This window comes from Lepidochelys olivacea (genome assembly GCF_965140295.1).
Source record: "Lepidochelys olivacea isolate rLepOli2 genome assembly, chromosome: 3".
NCBI classification, from domain to species: Eukaryota; Metazoa; Chordata; order Testudines; family Cheloniidae; genus Lepidochelys; species Lepidochelys olivacea.
The window spans coordinates 57610840-57635620 of record NC_140413.1 but is presented as its reverse complement, the minus strand read 5'-3'; the positions used below and the strand labels follow the sequence as shown (position 1 = coordinate 57635620).

General features: G+C 37.6%; 1 protein-coding gene across 27 annotated transcripts in view; it reads right to left on the bottom strand.

Annotated features, from left to right (window-relative positions):
- Positions 1–24781, bottom strand: part of RIMS1 (regulating synaptic membrane exocytosis 1) — a 513389-nt gene that overhangs the window by 150777 nt on the left and 337831 nt on the right. For 12 of the 27 annotated variants that reach the window (XM_084623248.1, XM_084623228.1, XM_084623249.1 and 9 more), the window contains 3 exons: positions 20863–20925; positions 13149–13238; positions 3349–3432 (listed from right to left, as the gene is read on the bottom strand). In XM_084623248.1, the coding sequence (XP_084479374.1) occupies positions 3349–3432; positions 13149–13238; positions 20863–20925 (237 nt within the window). The remainder of the gene's footprint in view (positions 1–3348; positions 3433–13148; positions 13239–20862; positions 20926–24781) is intronic. The other 15 variants (XM_084623254.1, XM_084623232.1, XM_084623236.1 and 12 more) reach the window with 2 other exon arrangements.

The window sequence follows — 24781 nt, the reverse complement described above, 5'->3', positions numbered from 1 at the left end:
TCTGTGAAGTCAGGATTTAAACTTGGCTATGAAAAGCTAGTCAAGTAACCCAGTGTGTCACTCAGAGCCTCCCCTCAACCATCAGTTGTTATTTTGACAAGCGTTCACAAAAGCATACCAAAGAAAGGCAAAGTCTAGTATTGAATGGTACTAGCTAATATACAGAATTGCTTGTGAAATAGATTTTTAAGGGCAATGATTAGTACAAAATGTAAGAGAATTCTAATTGTATAAATGTAATTTGGCTTTGGTTTTCTCTTTTACATTATACACAAAATGAACTGAATAGAAAAGAAAAAGAAAAAAGATAATACTAACTGATTTAAAATGTTAGCTTTAACTATTTCACTATTGATCATTCTAGCAGAAATACACAATTGCTCTGGGATTGTGAGTCAACTACATAAGCAGAGTATCACCATATTCAATCCCATTCCTTTGCATCGAAAGACTGCTTAATGGGCAAGGGAGTGTTGTGTATTTAAAAATTGAATAACTTAACTCTTGGGAATGGATCAGGAAATGGGTTTCAGTTACAACAAACTAGTCAAGTACCCAAAGGTTCATCTACCCCTAATTACTGAATAATATATATTTTTATCCCAGATAAGGAAGTTAAACCACTTTAAATTCTTAGGGCCAAATTCAGAGGTGATGAGTAGGCTGTGTAAATTGGACTCCTCATCTACTTGTTGGACATCCATACTCTACTGTTGTGTAAAGGAGCCTAAGTTGCTGTAACTTCTGTCTGTCGCGGAGACAGAAGAAAGTGCAAATAAGCAGCATCTGAGTAGCAAAAAGAGTACGGCATTAATGCACGCCTTTTTCTGCACCTCAGCCAGGAAATCACACCAACGAGACATAAATGAAAAGAAAGAAAAATGTTTCTTCTTAATGTTTCTTACATCTGTAGAAAGACACTTATATCAAACTGAAAATTTTACAATATTTTTATGATTTAAAAGCCTTTACCATAATAGTTTTCCCTCTTATGCAGACACTTTAATGTAATAAACTTATTAAAACAAAGATAGAAAAACAGATGTCAGGAGTACACTCGATGGTTACAATCTTGAAGTTCTCAGGCAAAAGTCCCAATGACACCAAGAATAAAGATGATTAAGTAAGGATTGTAGTATTAGGGTGAAATACTGGATCCACTGAAGTCAGTGGCAAAACTACCATTGATGTCAATGGGGTCAGGATTTCTCCCAGGGGCCCTACATATGATGGGCCTGATCCATCAAAGTCAATAAGAGACTTTTCATGGACTTCTAAGAGCTATTATAGTGAGAGGAAAGAGTTACTCAAAAATGCTTATCGTTTAGAAAGTGTAACCTTTTGTAACCTTTATCTTGAAATGCTCCCAATTAATATTAAGTTGCTAAAGATAAGGGTGTAATAAACCCCAACTTAGTTTTCAAGTTGGCTATAGAAAATTCTGTAATTACAGAAAATTTGTTTAGTAGAGGACCATTGGGCAACACTTTAAATAATACAAGGAGACTTTATTCAAAAGGAAAATGATTACGTAAGCAAACAGGTATGCAATTACTACTTACACAATACTACAATTATACATATATTCAAAGATGAAATAGTGTATATCAGTGAGTAATCAGTCCACTGAGAACAGCGTGAAGTACAGCCTTATAATCCTGAAACCTAACAGTTAATTGGCACTCCCCTGCAATGTTGCAAGGCTATGCCTTTTTCCACCTATTATAATATTAATTAACATTAAACTACCCCTTACCATAATTATATTTCCATCGTTTCCTTATTGGCTCTTTACCTTACACATTATTTAAATTTACTTCCCATTCTATCAATATAGGTAGCATTTTAATACAACATTACAAAATTCTCAAAACACTTATTAAAAACGTTGCTCAAACCAGTTATAACCAAAACATTGCAGCAATATAACCCTAGATCACGTCCTTGCTAAATTCAAATTTCCTGTCTTGCTGTCTCCAACTTATCTCCAACTTTCTCACACTAGCAACTCCAATTTCCCATACTCCTCTACACTTAGGTTTTGGGCCTAAGTTAGCCTAACTTCTACTTAATTCTTAACCTAAACCATCCACTAGGTTACATAAATATGGACTATATGTACTAATTGTACTATCTTTACTGATAATGTCCTTTTGGAAGTATCAAAATACAAAAACAGAGATCACATTGGACTCAGTACTACAGTCAATTAAATGTTTAGGTATGCAGTGACTGCAAGATGTAGCCAGTTTTGGAATTAAAAAACATCATGTGATAATTTGAAAACATACTATTGCACATAGAAATGGAATCCAGGTATAGCTATAGTGTTCCCACTAAAGTTGGTGGCAATACTTCCAAGGCAAGGCAAAACAGACTATGGCATAAATGTAGGAGCTCTTAAGCAGAAAGAGAAGACCAGCACTACAGAAACTGTAATGTTACTTGTATACTGTACTTTTGAGAGTTAAACCTCATAAGAACTGCACAAACTTTTTTAAAAAATTAAGAATGAGCAGATTTACTATAACACATCAGGGTTTAAAGGGTAGAAATAAAATCTTGCTCTTGCGTTACATTCAAAGTGCTGAATTAATATCTTATTTGGTTTAAAAAGTGAATCTAGTAGAAGAAATGACAACATACGAGAAGAACGTTACTATTAAAAATACCAGGCATCAAAACTGAGTTGAATAAGAAAACCAGAGCATGAAACAAAACAATGGAAGGTGCTTACATTCATCACAACTGGCAAATCAGCATACAAAGTGGATCCAAAGCACTTGCATTATTGGTCAAAACCTACCTTGTAGGGAAAACCTGCCCCTGAAGATAACCTTAATTTACGAAAGAATTTCATAACCATACCAATTATTATATATACCAATTAATATTTCTCTCTGTGTATCTGATTTTTTTCTCATAAGCATTTTGCGGAGAAAGAAACATAATTGAGGTTAAATTAAAAAAAAAGAAAGAAATAGGCTCTCTGACAGATAAATATATTATAAAGCACCACAGGGGAAAAAAAACTACATTTACAGAAACGGGGGCCGGGGGAAAGAATGAACAGTCCATTAATATGGAAGTTTCTACATCAGATTAGACATCTTGTTTTCAGAAACTATCCCTTGGAATGTTCACACAATCAGAAGACTTGACCAGGGGCACATTCCTAGGTGCTTTATAATAATTCAACAAAATGCAGAGATGAACTTTGAGCTGACACTTTACTTTGATTTTGTCATAGTTAAAGTTTATTAAATATTTTTTTAAAACTTTATTATACTTCTCTCAGAGTGCAAGATGCAGTAAGCCACTTTTCAGTTAGGAGGAGTTGGCTAGTACCTGTCATCCTCCGGAGATGCATGCTGGATATGAATCCTGGGACTAGTAGGTCGTCTCCTCTCTAGGGAGGGGGACCATCTACCCCTGTTTGCCCATTCAATAAAACAGGAAAAAAATATTTAGTGAGTGAAAAAATTAAAATAGGTATGGGAATTGGGACTGGAAAAGTACCCCAAAAAGTAATGAAATTGATTGTTTTTAATATAATAATTCTTACTAATTTTTTTAGAAATTTGGATACACTATTCTTATAGCTGTTTGTTGTGGTATATTTTCTATATAGCAGTACACTATACAAACAATTATAATGAGTGTACAAGCATGCACAATTTAGAGTGATTTAAATAATTTTCATGGCATATACAGTATTTCAAACATCCTCAAATGCTAGAAAATCTAAAAACCTGTTATTCAATAGAAGAAGTTGGAATTATAAACTAGAAGAACTTTTCAGGTGTTGATTGGCTGTTATTTTCCTCTTTCATTTTCCCAAGGGTTTATTCCCCCATTAACTGCACTAAACAAAATTTTTCCAGTAAAAATACATGGTTTTAAATTACAAAGAGACCTTTAAGAGGATTAAAGCATCATGTTACACTGTTAACAGCAGAATGTGGGGCACAAAGTGATCTGTTTTCCTAGAGCTCATCCTATGTCACTATCTGCTCTACTCATCAGCTTGTAGAGACCCCTATTCAATGTGCAATGGAAGGGCTCTGTGCAGTCCAAAATTTTCTTTGAGGCTGCCAACACACAGAAGCTCTGAAAGTTTTCTGGGTTTTGTAGCAATGGAGGATATTACATCTTCTAAAAGGGGTAATGCTTCCTTGGTGACAAGCATGTGTCTTTACTCTTTACATTACATGCTCATCAAAGACTATTTATTTTCTAGGAGGAGAGCCTGTGACACCATCCATCTCAGGTTCTTTTGTTGCTGAGCACTGTTACAGAGACAGACAACAAATTTTTAAAAGGCAGGATCAGCCACTATTGACTTCTGAGTTGAATTCCTTTATATAGCTGAGACAAGTAGAAGAGATGAGATTCATCAAATTTTGAGCAGGGGGTTGGACTAGATGACCTCCTGAGGTCCCTTCCAAGGCTTATATTCTATGATTCTGTGAAGTTAACCTGTCCAAAAAGGTAAGGCTGACACTTGGGAGCAAGAAGCTCTCACAAATCTTGCTAAGTATAATTATCATTTTAAGAAGTTTAATATATTAACTATTATTGTTGAGTCTAGGTTAAATAAAGGATATCCTTATTTAATAGTCAAGGTAATAATGTTATATTTAGAGTAAATATTATAAATTTGCATGTTAGCAAAGAGAAATTAATTAGTATATATTTGTGTGCCTGGACTAGTGTAAACTTATAAAATTTCTTTTATATTCAAAAAAATGTGCAATCAAGTTTTATTAGTTCATGCCAGTCTCTTTTTATTGATTTTATAAATTAAAGAAAAAAAATCTTTAAACAGCGTGGGTGGGAGGGGTGGGGGAACATTCATATTTGTAATAGTTTTTTCTTTCAAAAGCTCATTTGATTTAGAACAATAAAAAGGCTCAATCACAATGGAAAGATAATATAGTATAAACCTAATGCTGCTTAGTTTTGAAAATACAGGCAAGAAATCATTGTATATATCTCTATATATTTACATTAGCAGAGTAATACTTTACATGAACTATTCACTTTCTGAGGCAACCTTCCAGTCCATTTATTAAGAAACAGTGTTTCACTTACGGAACATGCAAATAACAAAAGTTTCAGGGAGATTTAGCATCACTTCACATTTAGGTAGCTCTTTTAAAAGATTCCAAAGGGAATAGGTTGTTAGCAGTTAGTTACTTTTTCTCTCCAAAGCAAGGGTTAAAGAAAATGTTAATGCATCAGTGCACTCAGTCAAAGCCCTTAATATGCTGATATCCTCTACAAATATTAAAGTGCATTTTTACAAAATGTTATTAATTTTGGTCATCATGCATTATGAACGTTGACAGCATACTCTCTTTCCGTAAATTTCAGTGGCGCTTAACCTTATATACCAGGGATGGCCAAACTGTGGTTTGCAAACCACATGCGGCTCTTTTACAGTTAGAGAGTGGCTGACAGAACTCCCCAGACCCCCCGACATTCTCCACCTACCAGACTGGTTGGGGGGGAGTTTGGGATCTCTGCCTTGCAGTGGGATGGTACAGTAGGGGCTTCTGCCTAGCGGGGAGGGGAGTCTTGGGGCTTTAGCCCTGTGCCCCATCAGGTGCCTCTCACGGGGCTGAAGCCCGAGGCCCGACCCCTGGCAGGTGCACCCCGGCACTCGAACTTCTCAAGATTGTCATATGCAGCTTGGAGGGCCAGTATGTTTGGCCACCCCTGTTATATACTGTACAAAGCATGTGCAACATTACAATGCAGACAAACATGCAACAATGTACTCTCTTCTACACTGGTTGAAAAAGAGGAAAAAACCCAACATAGTGTATACCTAATATAAACAGCTGTTATATTGTTATGTAATTAGTTCAAATACAAATAGTCACAGTCAAACATGAACTCTAAAAAACATGCAGTGTAAACACACTTACTTTCCTAATGTTAGAGGGTGTTTTGTTTTATTAATGGATTTATAAAAATATGAAAATATTGTGATCCTGGAGCAGAATAGGGCCGATGAGGTCAAGAACAAATGATAGCTCCAATTTTTTTAATAACTATTCATGGGAATTTCATCAAATATCTATATCCTAGGATTTCATAAGGTCATGAAGACCAGATAAAGGCACCAGAGTTTACCATCTCAAAAATCCCTATCAAGTCATGATTACAGAGCAGCCAATATTATTACTTTTTCTATATGACCATAGAAAAGCCCAGTTGTAAGATATACATACGGAGTGTTCTACTTAATTCAATCACTTTGATTTGTTCCTCAATTTTATTTGCTCAGACCTGCATTAAAGAATCACTTAAGGCCAAAACCTACAAACATAACTAATGGAACTATGACTGGTATTAAGTCTTTGCAGGATTGGGCTCCTATAGCGTAAATAAAAACTGCCATCAGGTGTTACTGCATAACTATCATTGGCCATAACATTACCTATTAATAATCAATAAAATATTACTAATTGACCTATATGAAGATTGTGATTGTACTACACCGAGAAGACACTACTGTGTTTTGGGTGATGAGTCTCTGATTCAAGAAAGTACACTTGTGCTCTAAATATGTGCTTATGTGATTTCCTAAACTGAGGCCACAGATACCACTGTGTCTGGCAACAGAGAAATCTATAGATAGAAATAAGATGGCCTACTAAAAACCAAACCAAAACCAGAATTCAGAGTGACAGAGTGAAAAAAACCAGGGCCAGTAGGCAGATCAACAATGACAAAAGCAGCCAAAAACAAAGGGCTTGTCTACACAGTGAGATAATGTGGCCTATGGGAGTGGGATTTCTAAAGCACCCTAATGTGCTTTACATTAATTGGTCCATATAGACTTTGCTGGTATGCACTAAAGGTTCCTGAGCACAATGTTAAAGTGCACTAGGGAATCTTTAGTGCACACCAGCAGGGTCTATATGGACCAATTAATGCATACTTTAGAATCACAGAAGTGTAGAACTGAAAGAGACCTCAGTAGGTCATCTAATCCAGTCCCCTGCACTCAAGGCAGGACTAAGTAATAACTAGACCATTCCTGATATGTTAGGGCACTTTGGATATCACTCCCCTATAGATATCATTACACCACCGTCCACACGAGCCCTAAGAGTTGGTGACATTGGATTATTTTTATCTATGTTTCAGGGTGTTACTGTCTGCTATATAAATTCCTGTATGTCTTGCAGGTCTCATAGAAACTTCAATCACTCAGGTATTTTAATCAAAATGAATACTAATAGACAGTCAAAATAAGTGAAATGCAGTGAGTATGTGTGCACATGTATTAACAAATAAGTGCTGAAGTCTTCAGGCATATTCTATAGCACACTGTGTCACAGAGAGCTGTGGAAAGCATTTTGGCTCTACAGCCAGGCTATTAATATGTGGCAAAAATTTTACCTAGGTCTAAACTACAAAAAGTTTGCCAGTATAGCTATATTAGCAAACCCTCTTAGTGTAGACACAGCTTATACGGGCCAAAAAGTGCTTTTGCCAGAAACGTTTGTATCGGTTTCCTGAGCAAAAGCTCCTTTATGTAATTATGGTATAAATGCAGCTATGGTAGGACTTTTATCGGTACAGAAATGTTTAAAAAAATCATCACACCTCTAAGTGACAGCACTATACCGGCAGAAGTTTCTAGTATAGACGAGGCCTAAGGCACAGAATCCATATTTTTCAGCTAGGAATAGGGTGACCAGATGTCCTGATTTTATAGGGACAGTCCTGATTTTTGGGTCTTTTTCTCATATAGGTTCCTTTTGTCCCGATATTTCACACTTGCTGTCTGGTCACCCTAGCTAGGCATGTTCTGCCTTCAGTTACCTACAGTGGAGGAGAAAATGCTGAAGAAACCCTCAGCATTATTATTACTATAATTATTTATTTATAGATATTTATCTATGATATATTATGTAGTCAAAGTACATTCACCAGCCCAGAGTTTTTAAAGAGGGAGCTAACTTAGCCTTCGGCCATGGCTAGGTAATCTGCTCTATTCACATCTGCAGTTAGGCTCAATGGTTTAGTTTCATCCACTGGTACCCAAACTCATTCCTTTCACTTCCCTACTCCTACAATTCACTGGCATTGTGTTTTAAACAGTCTTCCTTATTGTTTCCCAGTAGGACCCTTCCCAAATAATTTAAAATTGTGTAGTTCTTGTCTGTCAACTATGAGAAAGTTTGCCCGTATACCACTCAAATTGTATAAATGAAGTTGCCTGTGGCACTCAGTGAACTGCAATGTATATTTCAACATTTTCTGCCACCACTAACACAGCACAGCAATTTATTTAAGCAGCCTTAGGAACAGGGAAGCTTTCTGGGCATGTCTTGTGAAGTCCTGATTGCCATTTGTACGGACCCATTGCCATATAAAGTAACAGAGGAAGGCATGCAGTGATGCCTTTAATAGGAACACTGGGCAGAAAGCCAGTGCCAGCATTCCACCTGACAGTGTTCAAATGGAGTTATGTTAAGATTAAATTACACAGATGCAGCATCCTGATGCTCATAGAGCAACCACGGTACAATATATGAAGAGCTTAACTCCAGCTATATGAAACCTTGCAAATTTATGTTGAAAAAAGTTTTCAAAAACGGGAATAAAAACTCTCCTAATGATTGTACAGTAAGGCTAAGCCACTGAATGTTGTAGTCTATATTCTATTGTTAAGGAACTAAAAATGTCTGATGTAGCATTTCAGGTGACAAGTACAATACTGCACAGAGTTTAAAGATCAATACTATTTCCAATAAAACATTAATGTGCAAACAAAGTGCTTTATTGTCAGTACACTAAACACAGCCCATATCACCTTGTTCAAAATGCAAGTGCAGGCACTTTAAACTTCATATTTCACACTTCATTTACTTTATATTTTCTGAGACAAAAGGGAGCCCGAACACAATTTATAATTCCTGTGAAGGAAATTTGGAATACCACCGTAGGAATTCTTTATTTACACTTCTCCATAAAAGGAGAATGTACTTCAGAAACAGTGACATGATGGTCACAAACCAACCATGGTTCAATATGTGGAGTAACTGGTATCTGCTGAATAAAATCTTACAAATAAATTCTAGAAAAAGTCCACCAAAGCAAATAAGAAAAGAATTCAACATATGGCTCTGGATGAAGTATAATATAGCTAACAGATTGCTAACCCTCTTGGATGAAGAGAAGACAGCTACATTAAATAATGAGGTCTGAAATCCCTGGAAAATCTTTTCCCCCCAGAACCGAAAGCATTGCGTTATTCTAAATTCATCTTTTGCATCTTGCTCTCAAAATTGGACAGGCATTGGAAAAACAAATACCATCTGGGTCTGATTAAAAGAGCTGCATCTCATCAGTATGTCAATGGAGTCACAACCCAAGTCATCTTATTATTTACCACAAAAGCATCATATACTATTTGAACTCTGTGCTATCCCACACAAGAGATCCCATGGGACAGAAACAAATACCCACAACCATCCTATGGGACTTCTAATAAAGCTAGAAACAGAACGACTCCAGAGTGATATCATATACCCTAGCTAGGGACCACAGGCTATTTAACTAAACCTTATGTTCAATGGTATTACAGATTGCTGAGAGACCTCAAAGGATCAACATGGACACTGTTCACTAAGAGGAGATCATCAACCAGTGTTGTAATTTCTACTCCATATGAGGCTGAAGACCTGATGGGCAAAAATCACAGAAGATTAGGGTTGAAAGAGACCTCAAGCGGTCATCTATTCCAACTCCCTGCTCAAAGCAGGACCAGCCCCAAATAAATCATCCCAGCCAGGGCTTTGTCAAGCCGGGCCTCGAAAACTTCTAAGGATAGAGATTCCACCACCTCTCTAGGTAACGCATTCCAGTGCTTCACCACCCTCTGAGTGAAATAGTTTTTCCTAATATCCAACCTAGACCTCCAGTACTGCAACTTGAGACCATTGCTTCTTGTCCTGTCATCTGCCACCACTGAGAACAGCCTATCTTCATCCTCTTTGGAACCACTCTTCAGGTTGTTGAAGGCTGCTATCAAATCCCCCCTCACTCTTCTCTTCTGCAGAATAAATAAGCCAAGTTCCCTCAGCCTCTCCTCGTAAGCCATGTGCCCCAGCCCCCTAATCATTTTCATTGCCCTCCACTGGACTCTCTCCAATTTCCTAAATCTTTTCTGTCGTGGGGGGCCCTAAACTGAACGCAATACTCTAGATGTGGCCTCAACAGTACCGAATAGAGGGGAATAATCACTTCCCTCAATCCGCTGGCAATGCTCCTTCTAATGAAGCCCAATATGCTGTTAGCCTTCTTAGCATCAAAGGGCACACTGTTGACTTATATCCAGCTTCTCATCCACTGTAATCCCCAGGTCGTTTTCTGTGGAACTGCCACTTAGCCAGCCAGTCCCCAGCCTGTAGCAGTGCATGGGATTCTTCTGTCCTAAGTGTAGGACTCTGCACTTGTCTTTGTCGAACCATATCAGATTTCTTTTGGCCTACTCCTCCAATTTATCTATCACTCTGGACCCTATCCCTATCCTCCAGCATATCTACCTCTCCCCACAGCTTAGTGTCATCCATGAACTTGCTGAGGGTGCAATCTATCCATATCATCCAGATCATTAATGAAGATGTTGAACAAAACTGGCCTCAGGCCGACCCCTGGGGCACTCCGCTTGATACCGGCCACCAACTAGACATTGAGCCATTGATCACTAACCACTGAGCCCGAAGATCTAGCCAGCTTTCTATCCACCTTATAGTCCATTCATCCGATCCATACTTTTTTAACTTGCTGGAAAGAATACTGTGGGAGATCATATCAAAAGCTTTGCTAAAGTCAAGATATATCACGTCCGCTGCTTTCCCCATATCCACAGAGCCAGTTATCTCATCATAGAAGGTAATCAGGTTGGTCAGGCATGACTTGCCCTTGATGAATCCATGTTGACTGTTCCTGATCACCTTCCTCTCCTCCAATTGCTTCAAAACGGACCTGCTTGAGGACCTGCCCCATGATTTTTCCAGGGACTGAGGTGAGGCTGATTGGCCTGTAGTTCCCCAGATTCTCCTTCTTCCTTTTTAAAAGATGGGCACTATATTTGCCTTTTTCCAATCATCCAGGACCTCCCCTGATCATCAGGAGTTTTCAAAGATAATGGCCAATAGCTCTGCCATCACAACAACCAGCATCCTCAGATCCTTTAGATCTGGACCCATGGACTTGTGCATGTCCAGCTTTTCTAAATAGTCCTTAACCTGTTCTTTCACCCCTGAAGGCTGCTCAACTCCTCCCCATACTGTGCTGCCCAGTGCAGCAGTCTGGGAGCTGACCTTGTCTGTGAAGACAGAGGTAAAAAAAAAGCATTGAGTACTTCAGCTTTTTCCGCATCATCTGTCATTAGGTTGTCTCCCCCATTCAGTAAGGGTCCCACACTTTCCCTGACCCTCTTCTTGTTGCTAACGTACCTATATAAACCCTTCTTGTTATCCTTCACATCCCTTGCTAGCTGCAACTTCAATTGTGCTTTGGCCTTCCTGATTGCACCCCTGCATCCTCGAGCAATATTTTTATACTCCTCCCTAGTCATCTATCCAAGTTTCCACTTCTTGTAAGTTTCCTTTTTGTGTTTAAGCTCACCCAAGATTTCTCTGTGAAGCCAAGCTGGTCACCTGCTATATTTGCTATTCTTTCTGCACATCGGGATGGTTTGTTCCTGTGCCCTCAATAAGACTTCTTTAAAATACAGCCAGCTCTCCTGGACTCCTTTCCCCCTCATATTTGCCTCCCAGGGGACTCTGCCCATCATGGAAACATGAGGCTTCTACATAGCTTCACAGTTGGGTTTAGATTTCAGAGAAGACTTTTTCCCTATAACTAGATGTTTTAACGGTGACCAGCTATTGTTCCCAGAATTTTCAAAATGATGTACAGTGTTTTAGTGGCATGATTTTCCTTGAAATTAATACAGCAAACCACATGCCCTGCTTTGAAAATGTAACTATTTTTTGGAATATTTTTGTTGTTGCTAAAACCATACAAAAAGTTTACATTAATATCCTAGGCCTTAGTTATAGATTGCTTGTTACTCTGCTCATCACTTTACAACAACAAAAATGCTCAGTGGTTTGCTAATTTCAATAACCAATTTTTCTGGACTGATTGATGAGCAAATTCACATTATTACCCTACATATCAATTGAGTATTTACACCATGGGCTAAATCCTACTCCCACTGAAGCCAATGTGAGTTTTACTGTTGACGTCAGTGGGGTCAGGATTTCACGCTATAGAAAACAAGAATTCTTAGACAAGAATACTGCAAACATTCAAAAATTCTCTGTTAAGACATACTCACATCTAATTACAAAATCTGTCCATAGTATTTGGTTTCCCTGTGGCTTTGAACTACACTAGCTTTAAAGGTGAAAGTTTAGAAAGCAGTCATTAAATGTTTCTATTCAACATAACAAATGCAACTATATTTCATTTAAATTGCTGAAAATGTATTCTTGAAGCTTATGTAAACTAAGTACAGTGTTATATAGTGCAAAGATCATTACATTGTTTTGATTTATACTTTAAACAAACAACAATAGATATGGCAGATTAGATTAAGAAAATAATGTAGTTGGTTGGTTGGTTTGTGGAAATTAATGTACACGCTGTTATACAAATTACAATTTTGGTTTGAAAAATAAGAGTTTGATTTCACGATTTGCATCCTAATTCATATAATTTGTAAATTTTATGACACCATCTCATTTGCAATTTGCAGAATGGGCAAGAAATAAAAGTAATACATCTTAGCAGATGATAATGAAGATTAACAATCAAGTGGTGCTCCTTCACCTCACTTAACACTGCAGTGTTATTATCAGCATACTGAGGACTTTTGTAAACAATGACATCAGCTTGAACTAAAAATAGGGAAAGAAGAAGCCAGAAGCAATTATAAACTGCAACACACAATTTGCATGGCATATATGAGTATAGGGGCAAAAATGTCTACAAATACCAAAGCAGATATGAATGTACAGACATGTAGAAGACTCATATGGAGAAACAAACAAAACTGACAAAGTTCACCAGCACAGATGACAAGAAATTCATAAGTCTTTACTTTATACCTTTCTCGTTCTGGTGAATGCAAACTAGTATCTGGTCTCAAGCAGTTGGTACTAGCACTCCTAGCCCTGTCAAGGGAGGGCTGTAGTTCACTAGTGCCAGTGCATTGCATCCAATGGTAGAAGAGAAAGAAAAAGAAAACAAAGAAAGGAACACAATGTTAGATATTAAATAATAAAATAATGTTCTCTTTACATAAAAATGTGGTATCACAATGATTTAATTAATAAAGATGTAAAAGAACTGACTAGATGACAATGCAAATATTTGTTTAAAAATAAACCAAATGAAAGATTATGTTTGAACTTGTTTGCATAAAAAATCTTAAGTATCTAAGACCATAAAATGAGACTACGCAATACATACTTATGAGAAAGTGGAACGGGAAATACTAAAACAATACATCTAAATATTTATTACTAGTAACAACTGCTATACCAACACAGAAGGACAGGATACAGTATATCTCAAGTAAAAATAGTTTAGAGTGAAGCTAATTTACTTTAGAAAACCATATTACATACTAAACAGAAAGGGGCACTTCTACTCAGTTCTTACCTAACCAAGAGTTCGTCTGTAAATCTTGGTATTTGTGCATTAAGACAATCACGAAGGAGTGAAATATCCTGTCTAATCACTGATTTGGTTTTAGCACATGCAGGCAGAGTTGAGCTTTATAAATTAAAATTATTTAAAATAAAAATAAAATTTAATTTCACATGTAATCAAAACCATACACATAAAGAAAGAAAAATGAGACATAAGGAAAAGAAAACTGTAATACTATTTAACTCCAGTACTGACATTTCAGTAGAGTTTAATGATAGAAGAATTCTAGACAATACAGAGGTTGCAAGTGTTTGTCACTTATGTAAGAGTTAATTTTAGATAGTTGAATGTTTATAAGTACATGTTTTTATCTGTTAAAGTTTTCTAGAAAGTACCACTATATTATTATAATGTGTATGTTTGTTTAAATAATTTAAGTGAATACTTACTTACCTGTAAATATTCCAGTGAGTACCATTCTCTAGTAAAGGCATCTTGGGTGGTAATGTTTTATAGTGCCTAACAGAATTTCTTGAATGTGGAAGAACAGAAGAAAACAAAAACAAAAACAAAGCATGCCAGAAACGAAAGTATAGGTAACGGTAGAACAATGTTAACTAGAATGAAGACTATGTAATGTGCATAATACTATAGCAAGTTTGAACTGGTATATGCATAGATTTCTCAATGTGTCCTTTTCTTCGTTCAACCAACATGTAATTTCAGGACCAGATCTCCTATGCATGCAAACTCAGTGAAGCTACTCACATAAGTAAATTTAGAGTAACATCGTAGGTCTGAATTTTCCTCTGGAACTAAAATACCTTGGAATCTTTTCAATTTTTGATTAAAATGTATTAGCTGCTGTAAAACATGAAGTTGCTATTTTTATGCTAGCTATTTTTATATGTCAATACTACTTTATTTTAATCTACATTGTGTGATTTAATGATCCCTTCTAGTTATCTATACGATAAATTAATTGCCTACTAAAACACACTGCTATATACAATATCACAAACTAAACCACAGTTGTATTAGTATTTCAAAAATGTCATGTGTTAAAGTCCTTTAGAGGTGGTATACTAGGGGCCAGGTTCACAATGGGACTTTAGGCATTGCAATGCTGAGTACTATGGGGCTTAACTTTTAGACGAGAAAGTCACTTGTTTTCACAACACCTGAGTTAGGCACTTAGGTTCCCTATATGGGGAGAGATAGGCTGCTAAGCATAGGATTCACAGAAGGCAGCAAACTAGGCAAGGGTCATCTAAACTAATCAATTAGAATGCGATGAGAGGGTGTGTCCTGAGCCCTGCCTCTCGTCGGGTACCTAAGCTGTTTCTTGCAAGAAATGCCACCAGTGGTGGTGATGCCAGTGCTTACCTTTTAGCCCAGTGGTTAGAACACTCTGCTGGGATGTAGGAGACCCAGGTTCAATACCCCCATGTTTGATCAGGAGAAAGGATTTAAACAAGGGTCCTCCCATCACTCAGAAGGTTGCCCAAACCACTGGGCTTAGGGATATTCTGATGTGTGGCTCCTTCAATCTCCCCTTTTGACGCTGTCCCACTTGGATAAATAATTAGAGAGCTATTGAAGCAGCGGGGCTGGATCCTAAGTCTTCCACCTCCAAAGTGAAAGCCCTAAACTCCAGTCATAGAGTTGTTCTCACATACACTCTCTTTCTCTGGCACAATGACTATTTAAGTACTTAATCAAAAGTGAAACAGCTTCAAGAGGAAAGAGGGAGGGAGCCACATATAAGAATATCCCATAGCTCAGTGGCTAAGTCAACATCACCTCATGTTCAAATTCTTTCTTCCAATCAAGCAGAAGGGGGAATTAAACCTAGGTCTCCCACTTCCCAGGTGATCATTCTAACTACTGGGCTAAAAGTTATGAAATAGATACCAGCCCCTCCCCCCCAGGAATTTGAAAGGGCCCTGATCTAGTTAGCAAGCTCAGAGTTTGCCTACCAGATCGAGCTTCACAGGTGAGACAGGCAGGAGAACATCTATCTTCCCGTTGGGGCTTAAGGCATCTGGATGTCTAGAATGATGCAACAGTGCACATTCTCAGAAGCAGAAACATAGGTTCCTAGGCACCTTTCACAACAAAAATGTAGGTGCCAATGAGTTTAGGCACCTACAAGATTAGGTGGCAACTGAAGGGGGTTTATGAATGCCAGTGGCACCTAAATGTCCTTTTGTGAATATGTACATAGATTACATTAAGTTAAACAGCATTAATAATGGTAAGCTAATTTTAAAAATATTGGAATTGGTTTATCCATCACCAAGGTACAGTACCTCTGTGGTGTTAGTGTATATCTACATAGAGCTAGCATGCTAAAAACAGAAGTGTAGCCACAGTGCCAGGAGGGGCTAGCCAACCCAAGTGCAGGTAGATCCTCCCACTGCTCACATCACTGAGGCTACACTTCTGTTCTGATTGAGCTAGCATACATACGTCTCCTCAAGCTACGAATTACACCTCCAGTTTGAAGCATAGACATACCTTTGGATGACAACTGTTTAACATAATAAACCAAGGCCACAGTACATAACATTTTAGAACTAGGAGTGTGGACTACCCTGGCCAAGTGAAACTCCAGGAGAAATGTAAAGGAAGAATGTGACTACCCAAATTGGAATCTGTTCCACATAGTGCAGTTAACTGGAATTAAAACAAACTTTTATGGAGTGTCCACACATTCCACCAAGGGAGGGCTTTGGTGGGACTGGCAGAAGGATACGCACCCTGGAGGTTCTTGCCATCTCCAGGTTGTTCCTCTTAATAGCATTCCTTGACTCCACATGGGATTTAGAGCTGGGTGCATCTGTATCCCTGTATCTGAACACCTCCATATGTGAGGGATTCTGAATCCTGATTTTAAAGCTTGGACCATCTCTAATTAATGTCACATACACACTACACTCTAAACTAACATTATCAATAATAATAAATACAACGCAATACAATAAGATGTCTAGAAGATAAGAATTTATTACTATAGCACTATGCCCATAGCATGCCTAACCTTTACAGTTACACCAATGTAAATGAGTCTGCAGAAACAATGCCAACAACATAGATGCCAAATAACTTGTTGAGTGGGCATATGAGACAACGGCATCCAAGCTATTAGTCTTTTTTGGACTCTGAATTTAATGGGAGTTGGATCAGGACCCATAAGCCTTGTAACTCATTTTAGCAACCAATCTATGGTAGCCATTATTATACTTCTATTGCTGTGTGGTGGGCTAGCTTCTATGCATAACAATGTGTCATCATTGTATTGATAACAGTACTTCAGAGTGACCACCTGGCACATTGTGGAGCATCTACTGTCGAGTTAACCCAACGTCCCAAGTACATGCAGCAATATGAAGCAATAAACAAGCTGTTCAATGGATACTGTCATATTTCATAGCTCCATTATATTACTGCAGAATATAGAACTATTATATAAATATACATATCAAATACATTATTAAGAGTACTATACTGTTAGTACAGTAACCAATTTTTTTTTAAAGGTGTATTTGGTACTGAACTTGAAATTGAGGAAATAACAGTAACTAGAGCAAGGCATAACATAGGCAAGTGCTGCGTGAACTTACATGAATACACCTCCATTCTGACCTGTATCCCACTTATGGGCAATTTGTCAGAAGACTGTTGATCATGCTAAATTGTGTTGAGGCTTTGTGCTATAATTAAAACTCCACTAAGGGCCAGATAAAATTCACCATATTGTGTTTCATATAAGAATTAAGTGAGAATTTTTAATATTTGCAACTCAGCCATTTTAAAGTAATTGATGACCTGAAAGGGGAAAGGAACAAATACAGACTCAGAAAGAGACAAGGAGATGCAGAAGTGGGAGCTGAAAAAAGAAAGGCCAGAAGAGGGAAGTGAAGGAACAGGAGCTGCGTGGTCCCATGAAGCTGACATAAAGGGGAAGGGGGCCAGGAACAACAGAGAAGCAGGGACTGAAATGGTTTATTAAATGTTGAAACCCAGAAACACTGAAGCACGAACTTCCTCAGTCACAGAAAGTTAGCCTAAAAGAAAAGGAGTACTTGTGGCACCTTAGAGACTAACCAATTTATTTGAGCATAAGCTTTCGGGAGCTACAGCTCACTTCATCGGATGCCTGTAGTTCTTTTCTAATGATAATACTTTAAATTTGCAATGAACTTTAATGGAACCATTGCACTGATGCTGAAGTTCTTAAAAACTATATAATACTTTCTAAGTATTATACAGTGTAACAGAACCTAACCATAAGTTCGTCTTTCCACTATCATTGATGAGACCTGGAAAATTAAAATTATCTTGGACAAATTTGTGATTGTTTAGGGAACAATCATGCAGACCAGTGGTGCATTGGACTGCATGGTTTTACAGGGTCTTTTCCAATCCTAATTTTTAAGGTTAAGTAAAATTTAGAGAGTACCGACCTAAACTTTTACTAATGATCAGTTTGTGAGTAGAAAACTACATACATGTTTTCCTTAGTTCTCATAACTGTAACACCTGCAAAAGAGCTGATTTATAAATGTCACCGGAAGAGGAGAAATAGAAATAGATATACAAAGATTGCAAGAAAGTGCTGCCAATTTATCCTAACAAAAATAAAATAAAATTGAAAATGCTTGTGTTCTTAAAATTAGATCAGAAAAAGATTTTTCTTTGCTTACTAATAACCAATTTGTTTAGTCAAATTTTAGATCTGAATTAAAGTGATCACTGTCTAATTGGATGTACCAAAAGCATGGGAATAAACTGTGACTACACTTTTTCTTCAATTTTTACACTTAAGCCAATGCTTTTTCCAGATTTGTATTTAACTTCTGTGTTATATGACAAGAGGTAGGTTGGTGAGATTGAGTTTTGTTTTTCTTTCACAAAAATTGATCAGGTAAGTTTTGCTTTTGCAAACCCAAGAATGGTTCATATCAGGATTCCATATTATCCAAAGCTCCAAAATTTAGGAAAGGGTGTCAGGGTGAAGATGGGTCCAAGCTGTATCTGAACCCAACCTTTAGCAATATGTGGGAACAAGGGTTGAAATGAAATGGGAAACTTTAGGTCTAGGGCTCCCATGGGGTGGTTTAATCCTGGTTCCTTCTTATACCAACCACCAAAGCTCACCGTGGGTTTGGGTGTCAGATAAAGTAAAAAGTTCAGTTTTGGCCCATCTCTGCTAGAGATTCTCCCCAGGTTCTCAGTTGTTGTAAATCAGTGTCCTCCATTAAATCTGGTCCTTAGATCTTTCTGTCTATACAGTGCATAATGTACTATAGGATTCAAGCTGAATACATAGAAAGACCCAGTTTTTTAATATGGCAGCAGATATTTCTTATCCAAGAGAAATTGGAAATCAAGCACCCGATTCACCAGGGTGTTACTCACATTTTACGTCAATGTAATTCCATTGAGATTACAATAATGAATTGGTGTAAATCTGGTGTAACACAATGGCTGCATCAATCAATGTGATGCACCACTGTGTTACACCGGAGTATGAGTAGACAACGAGTACATAAAACATAACCAACTCTCAGCAGGTACAATGACATATTGCCAAAGTATCTAACCTTTCGATTTATGGACTTATTTGTTTAGATTTTTGAACTTATTTGTTTTCACTGTCTGCTAAATAACATGAAGTCATTCCTTATTACAAAGATTCAGAGTAAATGGCTTCCAGTTTAAAATGTGAGGTGAAGTTTCAGGGATTTCTAACTGCTAACAGGTAGCCTGTGTACTCTCATCACCAGTATGCTCTAGTTAGGCTCTAAAGAGTAGTGTTTCCTGATTTAAAAAATTGTAATTAAACAAAATCTTCCAAATGGGAATCCAGGGAGATATCAAAACTAAAAGATGGGTCTTCTTTGAGGTATGAAATATTACCCCGTGTTGCAAAAGCATTAAAAATTAGTTCAAACCTTACAAGCCCTGATCCTACAAACATTTACTTATATGTTTAACTTAAACACATAAGCAGTCCCATTACTTCACTGAAGGTCCATCTCCCTACAGAATAACTTAAATTTGGGGCTCAGCTGCATCTGTGCTGGGTCCTTTCTTTTTGAGTTCTTGAGCGCTGTAGGACCTACTGGAGACTGGAGTCAATGTAGAATATTGCAGTCTCTGGGATTTGGAGTCCTCACGGGATATAGCGCACTTATCAATTCAAAGGGGGGAAATGCCCTGGCAGGGCCCAGCACAGACAAAACCAAAACTAAAATTCTAAATGGAAGGTGGGAAACAATGGATACATCTACTCTGCAAAAACCAACCAACTAACCAACCACACAAACCACATGAGCAAGTTTCAGAGCCCAGATCTACAGCCTTGGATCTACAGACTTGAGCTTGCAGGGCTCATGCTACATTACAAAAATAGCAGTATCGACATTCCCACTCGGGCTGGAGCTCAGGCCCTGAGACCCACCCACTTGCCAGGTTTCGGAGCCTAAGCCGAAACATCTATGGTGCTAGCTGTAGTGCCGAAGAGCGAGCCATGTGAGCCCGAGTCTGTAGACCTGGGCACTCGGGCGTGCTGCCACGGGTATTTTTTTTGCAGTGTAGACGTGCCCAAGTGAGAGCTGTCAGGTGAAGCACAGTGACATGCAACCTTTGTTTATCTAGTCATGTGCTCTTCTGAGGAATTTTCTTCAAGTTTGTTGTCAAAACACAAAAAGTGTTTATTAATTTTACATAATAACAAAGGAAACAAATCAAAGAACCATAAAAAATTCAAAAAACGCAAAAGAAACTTTATAAAACCACAGTAAAACTGCCATGCATTTGAAAATCACACCTTTTCTGACTAGACAGGTAATCCTATCACAAAAGTATATGCTGCAGAAATATTTGTATTATTTAATTTCAAATGTGACTGTTGACACTTATTTTACCACTAGGCTTTCAACTGCTCTAATCATAACTATCAAAGTAAACAAACATATGTAAAAATCTTGATCAGTTCTTTTTTTTAAAAAAATAACTAAATGGCAATTCAGTTACATGTTAAGAAAATGGTGTCCATTACTTACTGTAATATTAATAAAGCTAAAGGAAATGATTGGGCTAGTGAAGTACACAGAAACTAACTATAAGAAATCACGGTTATCGAATTCCTGTATTTACCTGGTGGTATGTAGGCACTCTGCACTTCTTCCTCGTTTTGCTCTGGGCAGCATAAGAAGCTCACTGCACAGACAGGATGGGTGGTGAGTGAAACAGATATAAATATGAAGTATTAGATGACATGAGTTATGCAAATGATATGCAAATGAAAACATAAAAAAAGAAACCAGAAAGCTGGCACTGAGATAGCTGTCTTGATAGTGTTCAAACCAAAACAGATTACAATGCTGCTCTAAAATGTAAGCAATAAAGTACCTATGGCAACTATATATTCAGATAATACTTTTAAGTGGACATCTAATTTTGTCTTTTTCTTTTTTTAAATTTTGAAGTTACTTCAGAGTTTTTAATATTAAATATTGACAGGATTCTTTATCAAATTACACTGCTATGTAATCTTCTAGTTCTTAAAGTACGTATTTATTAAAACTTGGCAGCATGATAATAAAAATGGAACTGTAGAACCTCCATTTTTGAACTCAGACAAGAGTGTGTGCGCACAGAAGGGTGGTGGGGAGTTATAAACTTAGTTTTATGCTCTAGCGAATACAGTGTAAGGAGCATCAACTCATCATTTTGGTGAAATGAAAAATATTTGTCCACCAAAATATTAAGTTTATTCAAAGGTAGATTCTGATCTAAAGCTTTTTAATTATGATATTTTGTTATATATTCCCTTACAGAAACAGAAAATGTGTTAATCAGCTATCAGAATCTCCTTTCTAATCATTTCTATTTTACAGTCCACTTACTCCATTATTTCAACCAGCAGTATATTACAAGAGCCAAGTGCTACAGCCAACAATATAGCTACTGTAAATTAATCATTTCCATCTTTAATAAACATGATTGTGATAACAGCATGTCCCTTTGGTGATTTCTGTGGGTATCTGCACTTCAGTGCAAATCACAGAGAGAAAGTCCCAGAATCTCCTTATTGTTATTGACACCAAAGTGAGGCTAAAGTTCATGAAGATGCATCATTTAAAAAGAATCAAAGAATCATATGAAGTACTATGGTAACAGAGAGAGAAAAGATATAAAAATTATGCAAAGTGGAAAAACGCTCAATTACTTTTATACTTCATAAAACTATAAATTTCACTATGGAAACTGGTATAAGCAATATTTATGTAATATAATAAACCAGGGCAATCAAAATCATGACTTAAATCTCACATGTGGATTGCAAGTTTGCATCTGGAACTACAGGCCTGATTTTGATGCAACAAAATATGTTAAAGGTGAACTGAATTGTTTTTCTTAAAAGGAAAGAACAATAAAACTATTTAATATCTCATATCATTAGCAGAATTTATGTGTAGACTTCCAAATTACAAATAAATACAATATAATTTAAAACAAAGTAATTGAAAATAAAATTCCTCTTTTATTTCTTGTACACACAAAGGGTTCTGTGTTTCCCTTGAAAGATTTGAGGACATTACAAAAGCCAAAGCACTGTATGATTCAGGTCCATGCACGGCTTAGTTATCAGAGGGTATGTCTACACTGCGACTAGATGCCTGTGCCAGCTGACTCGGGTTCACAGGGCTCGGTCAAAGAGGGCTGTTTAATTGCAGTGTGACATTCGGGCTCAGGATGCAGCCCAAACTCTGGAACCCTTCCACCTTGCAGGGTCCTAGAGCCTGGGCTCCAGCCCAAACCTGAAGGTCTACACTGTAGTTAAAAAGCCCCTTAGCATGAGCCCCACAAGCCAGAGTTAGGGGTGGCATGGGCCCTGCAGGTTTTAACTGCAATGTAGACAGACCCAGAGACAACATAAACTGTTATAGGAGAAACAATGAGGTGTCCTTGTGGCACCTTAGAGACTAACAAATTTATTTGGGCATAAGCTTTTGTGGGCTATAACCCACTTCATCAGATGCATGGACTGAAAAATACAGTAGGCAGGGATAAATATAAAGCACGTGAAAAGATGAGAGTTGCCTTACCAAGTGGGGGGTCAGTGCTAACGAGGCCAATTCAATCAGGGTGGATGTGGCCCATTCCCAACAGTTGACAAGAAGGTGTGAATATCAACAGAGGGAAAATTGTAGAGGAAAATTACTTTTTGTAGTGACCCAGCCACTCCCAGTCTTTATTCAGGCCTAATTTGATGGTGTCAAGTTAGACTTAAAACAACGCTTCCTCAGTTCTTGTTCCCTAGTGCCCCTACTCTACTTGCACTACATTGATGACATCTTCATCATCTGGACCCATGGGAAGGAGGCCCTTCAGGAATTCCACCAGGATTTCAACAATTTCCACCCTACCATCAACCTCAGTCTGGACCAGTCCACTCAAGAGATCTACTTCCTGGACACAACAGAGCAAATAAGTGATGTCACATAAACACCACCCTATCCCAGAAACCTACTGATTGCTATACTTACCTACATGCCTCCAGCTTTCATCTAGACCACATCACATGATTCATTGTCTACAGCCAAGTCCTAAGATACAACCACATTTGCTCCACAAACACCTACAGGGTCTCTATCAAGCGTTCTTAAAACTACAGTACCTACTTAGGGAAGTGAAGAAACAGATTGATAGAGCCAGGAGGGTACCCAGAAGTCACCTACTACAGGACAGGCCCAACAAAGAAAGTAACAGAATGCCACTAGCCATCACCAGCATCCCCCAACTAAAACCTCTCCAGCGCATCAAGGATCTACAACCTATCCTAGAGGATGATCCCTCACTCTAACAGACCTTGGGAGACAGGCAAGTCCTCACTTACAGACAGCCGTCAACCTGAAGCAAATACTCGCCAGCAACTACACACCACACAGCAGAAACAGTAACCCTAGAACCAATCCCTACAACAAACCCCAATGCCAATTCTGTCCACATATCTATTCAAGGGACACCATCATAGGACGTAACTACATCAGCCACACCATCAGGACCTCATTCCCCTGCACATCTACCAATGTGATATATGTCATCATGTACCAGCAATGCCCCTCCGCTATGTACATTGGCCAAACTCGACAGTCTCTACGCAAAAGAATAAATGGACACAAATCAGACATCAAGAATTGTAACATTCAAAAACCAGTAAGAGAGCACTTCAATCTCCCTGGACACTGCATAACAGACTTAAAAGTGGCTATTCTTCAACAACAAAAAAACTTCAAAAACAGACTTCGACAAGAAACTGCAGAACTGGAATTAATTTGCAAACATGACACCATCAAATTAGTCCTGAATAAAGAGTGGGAGTGGCTGGGTCACTACAAAAAGTAACTATTTTTTATAAATATTATATTGCCTTATAAGGCAACTCCTATCTTTTCATGTGCTGTATATTTATACCTGCCTACTGTATTTTTCACTCCATGCATCTGATGAAGTGGGTTATGAAAGCTTATGCCCAAATAAATATATTACTCTCTAAGGTGCTACAAGGACTCCTTGTTGTTTTTGCTGATACAGGTTAAAACGGCTACCCCTCTGAACCCTGTTATAGGAGAAGCACTAATGAAATCCAGAGGCAGAAAGGGAAGTGAATTTGGTTCATAGGTCAAATCTTAAGGTTCTTGCTCATTATTTACTCTATCTTCATTCAATCAAAGTTTGCCTATCAAGGACCTCAAGATTTGGCCCATTGAAAATAGTGATATAAAACACCCATGCATGGGATATAAAATAGCAAATAAATAAGGAATACAATTCTAATTATTTCCTCAAATTGAAAAAAAATCATACTGGTAAGGTATTGATATTCTCATAATTAATTATGCTTTTGACACATTTACAGAAAAAATGTATTCCTCTAGAAAAGCATTTTTGAAGGAGATACTAGATTGTGTATATGACCATGGAGATTTCCACATTTTATTTATAAACAAATGGATGGAATAGAACACTGAGAGACCTATTTCACTGAGAATCAGATAATGATACCTGA